Source organism: Eurypyga helias, unplaced genomic scaffold (assembly GCF_000690775.1).
Source record: "Eurypyga helias isolate BGI_N326 unplaced genomic scaffold, ASM69077v1 scaffold43018, whole genome shotgun sequence".
Classification (NCBI taxonomy): domain Eukaryota; kingdom Metazoa; phylum Chordata; class Aves; order Eurypygiformes; family Eurypygidae; genus Eurypyga; species Eurypyga helias.
Window position 1 is genome coordinate 1 of NW_010268421.1, and position 7,530 is coordinate 7,530.

Genomic DNA, 7,530 nt, shown 5'->3' on the forward strand with positions numbered 1-7,530 from the left:
GCCGGAGTTAAACCACGACATGGAGATAGTTGTTTAAAGTTATACCATTGAATTACTGAAAACGAGCCTGAGGAAGCTCATTCAAATGGGATGTCCATGTGGGTTCTTTAATTGCTTTTGTATATTTTAGGTTGAGATTGACTTTCTTGTTCCAAAGCATTTTGAGATCTCCTAAAGGGAAACCTTTACTTGGTTTTGTGTTTTGTTTTTTTGTTTGTTTGAGACTTGGTATTAGCTCCAGACTCTTAAGTTTAAAACAAACAAAAACCAAACATACTTCATGAGAGGGAATGATCTGTGATCGATTCTTTGCACTCAGAGTGCTCTACTCTTTGCTTGTGCTCTGGTCTCCAGAAATTTAGCTGATGACCAGAGATATGTAATAGTCTGTTAGCTTCAGCAGCCTTAAGTTGTGGCAAGTTGTCACGGCCTGGGGAAATAGCATGAACTACAAGGATGGAATTGTTTAGCTCTGTAAGCTACTACTTCTGTGAGGAGCTAAATTACATTGTCTTTGTGTGATAATCCTTTCTTGCTGAGGATACACACACATGCAGGGACAAGATAGGTCTTTTTCCTTTTTTACAGTTGTTCTGTCACCACCAGTGCTTGCTGTTAAGTGTATAAAAAAACCCCAGGGTATGTCTGGTACATTTTACTTCCTTTCAGTTGCATGGCCTCTGCTGTTTGAGCCCTTTCACCTGTGTAGCTTCTGCTCTACTGCAGAGCTGCTTCTCTGCTCTTGTCCATGCTTCTGTATCAGTTAATTGGCTCTCTTTTACTTCTGTGTGGTATCCCTGCAGATCACCTTTCCTCATCCTATATACGGAAGTCCTGCTTAAATTTTTTTGCGTCTCCCGTATTTATGACACAGGCATTGAGATGCTCTAGTGCAGTGTGACACTTTCTGATCCAGTGTCACACCTAATTCCCTCTACCCGGCTGCTGTCTCAGATAGTTTCCCATTTCTCTGCGAGAGAAGGTGAACACTGTAATACTGGGATAGGCGTGTGCAGTTTTGATAACCTGCTAAAGCACAGAAACTGCGCCGGTACAACATGCTGGCTTTGGGGAGAAGGAAACGGGACCAGCGCACTACGGAAGTCTTGATGGATCACACAGATCCTGCAGTGCAGGGGTAGTATGGAACTTTCATCATTTTCCTGCTGGTTTATGTTGCCACCTTGTAGAAATATGATTGTGGACTTGTTGCAAAAATCCATTAGTAGCAAAACCATTGCTGTGTATTTACGCTGTTATATCCTTTATACGTAGAACAAATCCACGTCTGAGATTTCAGAGTCTGAACCAAAGAAATTTGATAGTGCTGGATATGATAAAGATTTAGTAGAAGCTTTGGAAAGAGATATAATTTCTCAGAATCCCAACATTCGATGGTAAGTTTGAATACTCCTGCCAGTCTTTGAGTTGTTTCTTCTTCCTCATATACAGTGTGATTAGAATTAAGTGTTTTAGCATATGCTTACATGCAGGTTTTATTTACTCATTAAATGGGCAACTAAATTTATTGTCCAGTTTATTTTTAGAACTTTTTTTTCCACCCATAGGATCGCAAGGTGGCTTGGATTGGTAGGAATCTTTAAAGATCAGCTAGTCCAAGCCATGCCACGGGCAGGGACATCTTTCCCTATTTCCCAAAGCCCTGTCCAACCTGACCGTACAAAGCTTCTCAAACTCTTCCGAGAGTCCTGCAATCAGTTTTGAGATACTCCTTTGCAATGTGTAAGATTCTAGTGTCTCTTCATTTAAAAACCTGTTTTGCTACCCCTCTGGGTACCAAGGTGGAAAAACAGTTAACAAAGGAATTATGTCAATACAGGAACCTTTTGAAATCTTGCTGGATGTGATGTGACCGCCAGTATAAAATGTAACCACGTGTCAGTACCTTCACATAAATGTGTTAAATATTAAACCTTACACAAAGGTAGTTTTGTGTTCCAAATGTTTCCAAGCTTAGGTGATTTTGTGAGGATTAAATGTGCAAAAATCGTCTGGCCAATAAGTAGGCTTTAAAAAAACCCTGAACAATCCCTCGGGCAACTCTGCATGCATGCAACTGTCACGTATTTCAGTTTAATTTGTAAAAATATATTTTTATATTGAATCTTAAATTACAACTTCAGATTTGAAACTAATTCTCTATATAGATATGTTTTGAATCCAAAATATTACTTGGGCTCATGCTGTTAAGTGGAATCTCCTGAGAGTTACCCTCAAGAAAATAAGACCAGCCTATAAGGTATCTGAGAATTAATACACCTGCAGTTCTGAAAGAGAGTTCTCACAGTCCGTTTACTAGCTCTGTTTACTAGCCTTCAGTAAATAGTTCTTGTAACAATGAACGATGGTATTGAAGTTTCAGGGACAGCCAACCTCTTGGCAAAAGAGGAAAGCAGCATCTGTAACTACCTAAGTTTAACCAACTTGCCTCATTCTGCATATTCTTTCTGTGAGTAAGAACAGTGGTGCTCTAGTGAAATAGTTCATGTCTCTCTTGCATCCAGCCAGAGTCTACTGACTGGATGTCAACTGTAATTAGAATCATAGACTGGTTTGGGTTGGAAGGGACCTTAAAGACCATCCAGTTCCAACCCCCCTGCCATGGGCAGGGACACCTTCCACTAGACCAGGTTGCTCAAAGCCTCTTCCAGCCTTGAAGACCTCCAGGGATGGGGCATCCACAGCTTCTCTGGGCAACCTGTTCCAGTGCCTCACCACCCTCTCTGTGAAGATCTTCTTCCTGATATCTAATCTAAACCTCCCCACTTTCAATTTAAACCCATTACCCCTTGTCCTGTCACTACAGGCCCTTGTAAAAAGTCCCCCCCAGCTTCCTTGTAGCCCCTTCAGTTATTGGAAGGCTGCAATAAGGTCTCCCCGGAGCCTTCTCTTTTTCAGTTGTTGTAGGCTTTTGCCACTATAATGTAAACAAATACAGCTAATTTCTCTGAATTATGGAAGAGCCATTGCATAACAATGAGTTTAATTGCATATTGTTTTGACCTGTGGAGTGATTATTTTGCAGTTGGTCTGAATCTGTCAAACAACTTTCCCTTTTTATTTTGTCAGGGATGACATTGCTGATTTAGTAGAAGCCAAAAAGCTGCTTAAGGAGGCTGTAGTTTTACCGATGTGGATGCCGGAGTTTTTTAAAGGAATTAGAAGACCATGGAAGGTATGAAAAAATCTGATCCTGTGACCATAAGTAAGATTCTGAGATTGGATCTTGGCGGAACAAGAAAATTTACAGGTGTTTTACAGTTTATATAAATTCTTTCCACTTTTCAGTAACAAAATTTATGGTAAATAGTACTAACAAAGTAAAGATGTCAGCCAGATCAATACACTGTCTGCAGCTATATTGTTGTAAGCAAGCAATACTAATTAATTCCTTACCTTTGAATAACTTTTCAAGGGAAGGTTTACCCCTAGTATTTTAATATTACGCTATTAAACAAACTGAAATTGTGTCTGTTTTGATTCTTGTCCTAAAAGTGGTTCTTTTTAATTAGGGTGTACTGATGGTTGGTCCTCCTGGTACTGGCAAGACCCTCCTGGCAAAAGCTGTAGCCACTGAATGCAAGACTACTTTTTTCAATGTTTCTTCTTCCACACTTACCTCAAAATACAGAGGAGAATCTGAGAAACTTGTTCGTCTGCTGTTCGAAATGGTGATTGAAGTTTCTGAACATAAATAGTGAGATAATGAAGTGGAATTACTCCTGGAATAGTGAAACCTTGCCAAGATGTAGAACTCGTAGCATATGTAAACAGCTCTCCCAGCTTCAAACACTTTAGGACCTTCTGATCTGGCTTTGTACATTCAAGATCTGGTTATTCCTAAATAGCTTTATAAAAAAACAAAAAATGGGGCGGTCTTTATTTTCAGGGTTAGCTTCTCGCATTAGAGTTAGCTTACGGTAAGCTCAGTCTAAGCTGGTGAGTGCTTTAGGTCATACCTGAATGTAGCACTGGAGATAGGTTAGTAGAATCCAGCTGCTTTCTGGGTGAGAACCCTACTTAGGCTGTGCCTGTGTTGTTGTTGTTGTGGGTGGTTTTTTCTTTCTTTGTGCTTAAAATAAGTGCTTTTACAAACTGTAGTTTTGGCTCCAGAGCACACAACACTTGAAATGGTAGCTAGCTTAACGTGTAGCCCTCCTTTTGCATGTTGCCAGGCTGGCGTGTGCAGTGTTTGCTGGGGTGCCCGGTGCTGAAGGGGGCAGCAGAGTTGCAGTTACAGTAAGAAAAAAGTCAGGAAATATTTCTTTACAACAGAGTTTAATCCTGCTAAATTAATTTCATTTACCTGTCAATCAAAAATGCATGTAGACAATGGACAGCATGTCAACTGCTGTAGGATGGCAGTTTCTTTTGTGGCAGATCCTTGTCTTTGACCTCTCATTTTCAGAAAGGTTAGAGTTGTTTGGCAGTTGACCTGTCTCCTGGACAGGTTCCATCTCAAGATGTCCTAGCCTCACGGTCATCCTAGCTTCAACTGACTTCTTGTTCAGACGTTCTGTGATCACCTTCACAGACATAAATGTTTGTTTCTGATGTGTAAAACTTTTTAGCTTAGTAAACATTTGTTCATAGCCCTAACAATTTCAGGACTTATTAACGAATGCGCGGCTGCTCTGTAGTTGTGTGCAATGCTCAAAGAGAGGGAAAGCTAGGTGGTGTTTGATACTTATGACTTGAGTCACTGGGATAAACCTGTCATTACTTGGCTCTCAACGTGCTGCTATTTCTTAAATGTGAGTGGACTGCCACTTCAGTTTCTGCTTTATCTTTTGCTTTCTTTAGGCTCGATTTTATGCCCCGACAACTATATTTATTGATGAGATAGACTCTATCTGTAGTCGCAGGGGAACTTCAGAGGAGCATGAAGCTAGCCGACGTGTGAAGGCGGAACTCCTGGTTCAAATGGATGGTAAATATCCTTATCACTGGGAAGTGCTGGACTGGAGGAAACTTGAGGGAGGGGAAAAAAAACCCCACCCACCAAAATTCAAAACTTCATTCTTCAGAAGCAATTTGTTTGAAAGTCTTAGATAAAAATGGGGTAAAAAGATAAAAATGCACTCTTCCAACTGTCAGTGTGGAAGGAAAAAAGACGGCAGTTATTTAACAACCTTTTAGCATCTGAGCAATGACCCAGAATAACGAAGATTCAGTGGAAAGTACAAGATTTCAAAACAGCAGAAGAAAAAAGTATTGATTGCACCTCTCAGGTTTTTAGCATATCACTGACTTCTCCAAAACCAAGTAGAAGATGGTTCAAAAGAACTGTCACCTGTTCCAGTTTGAACTTCAAAGACACTCGTTGCACTTAACTTCTTTGGGATCTCTTTTTTTCCCTCCTGAAGATACAAATAAAAACTGAAGGCAACTTTTTATAGAAGTGGTTGGGAGAGTTTTCTTTTAAAATACTTGAGTTTATTACCGCTATTTGGTTAGTATTTCACAAATCAACAAAGTTGAAAAGTAGGAAATGCTGGGCAAAGGTGCTAAAGAGGCATCCTTTTTATACTCTGGTGAGCAAGGAGGAGGAAAGGAGCAACTAAAAACTGCTAATCTTTCATGAGTCAAATTTGAACATTCCTTTCCGATTCTCTGATGTCGATACCCTTTTATGTTTGACTTTAAATAGCAGCAGAGCTGTAATGCTGTTCTCAAAACTCAAGTGTGTACATAAGCTGATTTTATTAGTAACAACTGTTTGAAGTCCTTTTACTTGAGCGTTCATAAATGGTGCTTTATATGCAAATTTTCAGGCAGCCTAGGTACAACGGCTATTCCCCAGCCCAGTCATATGGCTATAAGCAAAAACAGTAAATGCAGAGGGTAGCAAGTTTAAGGAAATGAAATTCTTCATACAGCAGCAGTTTAGAGACTGAGGTGTGCTCTCTGCCTCGGAGAAGCTGTGGTTCGGTCCACCAAACTCACACATTCCTCCAGCGGTTTGTAAGAATCCGGCTCTGTGTGTGAAGTGCTTGGCCTGGATTCAGACATGAAGAAGCTTTGCAGGGGAGTGATGCTGCTTTTGCGTGGCTGTTCGTGAACACTGCTGGAGAGCGTGGCTGTGTTTTGGTGCGGGGCTGGTTTTGTTTTTCCCCACACGCTCTTACAGGACGTTGATGTGAAAATTTAAACACTAACGGCAGAAATACAAACAACTCTGCTGTAAAAGCGTTCCAGCCATGATACAGAAGAACTTCCTGATCTGATTAAATCTCCTAATTAAACTGAGTCTACTTTTTTTTTTCTTGTAGGCTGTCATATAGATGAAAAACTGGCCTCTGTTGCACTTGGTGATTCTATTGCACTTGGGCTCACTGAAGCGCAATAGTGCGGCTGCTTTAATATTATAGAATTGTGGATGTTGTTCTCTCTAAACATGGAAACTTCACAAAACACGCGTGCGTTTTACTTCCTCTATTCTCCAATGCAGGTGTTGGAGGGGCTACTGAAAATGATGATCCTTCCAAGATGGTCATGGTACTTGCTGCTACTAATTTTCCTTGGGATATTGATGAAGCCCTGAGACGGAGACTAGAAAAGAGAATTTACATTCCTTTACCATCAGGTATGAAGACTTGGGGAGAGGAGTGGTTGAAAAGACTGAAATTTAAACTTTGTTAATATTCCTTTAGTTTTGATCACCTAGTTTAAAAATCTAATGGATACGTGTATGCAAATTCACTTATGAATTCAGGACCGGCTTAAATCTAAACACGTTGTAGCGAGTACAGTGCCTTTTTCCTCATTCTTCCCTCTTACCCTTCCTAAGCTCATAATTTATCTGCAGAAAGCAGGTTGTATAGACTCAATTTTCTATTCTTTGATTAGCAAAGGGTAGAGAGGAGCTCCTAAGGATAAATCTGCGAGAGCTGGAACTGGCTGATGATGTTGACCTTGCAAACATAGCTGAGAAGATGGAGGGCTATTCAGGTGCAGACATCACCAACGTATGCAGGTATGCTGACGTTGCATCCTTGGTGTTACCAGTGCTACAGCCTCTGAGAAAACCGTTTGTAAAGTAGCGAATTCACGTGGCTAAGGTTGTTGGATAAAAACAGACTGTAACTTGGCTTTTGTGTACGGCTAAAAGGTGAAATACTGCATTAATGGTTACCTAGATTTCCATTTGATATTTTCACCTAATAGTGGTTGCAACATAGTAATCTAAACAAGCGGCGATTGAGGTAAATCTCCATGTTCTTTCACGTGCACCAAATTCCTTCCATGAGGATTGTCCAGACTTTTATAACTTGTAGAGTTGCAGTCATCCCACTGAGGTTCTGCTGCTTCAGCAGAACACCCCAGGGTAAGAGGTGATAGAGGCCAGGATAACCGTGGCAAAAACACGTCGTGTTCTTCCTTCGGGATGCAGAAAAGGCGTGACGTACCTTGTGACCGTACGGGAGCTGCGTACTCGACACGCTGGCCGTAGCCATGAGGCTGACTTACCTTTTCACTACCTTCTCCATCTCCCCTTCTCGGTTTGGT

At 40.9% G+C, this 7,530-nt stretch overlaps 1 protein-coding gene across 1 annotated transcript; it reads left to right on the top strand.

Moving 5' to 3' along the window:
* Window positions 1–1,275: 1,275 nt before the first annotated feature.
* LOC104503330 (katanin p60 ATPase-containing subunit A1) lies at window positions 1,276–7,064 on the top strand (the record flags this gene model as incomplete). The annotated part of the gene is made up of 6 exons (XM_010157736.1): window positions 1,276–1,397; window positions 3,091–3,196; window positions 3,534–3,692; window positions 4,825–4,951; window positions 6,473–6,607; window positions 6,871–7,064. Coding segments are annotated over 6 exons (843 nt in total), but the record flags the coding sequence as incomplete, so codon positions are not given.
* Between the last annotated feature and the right edge of the window lie 466 nt (window positions 7,065–7,530).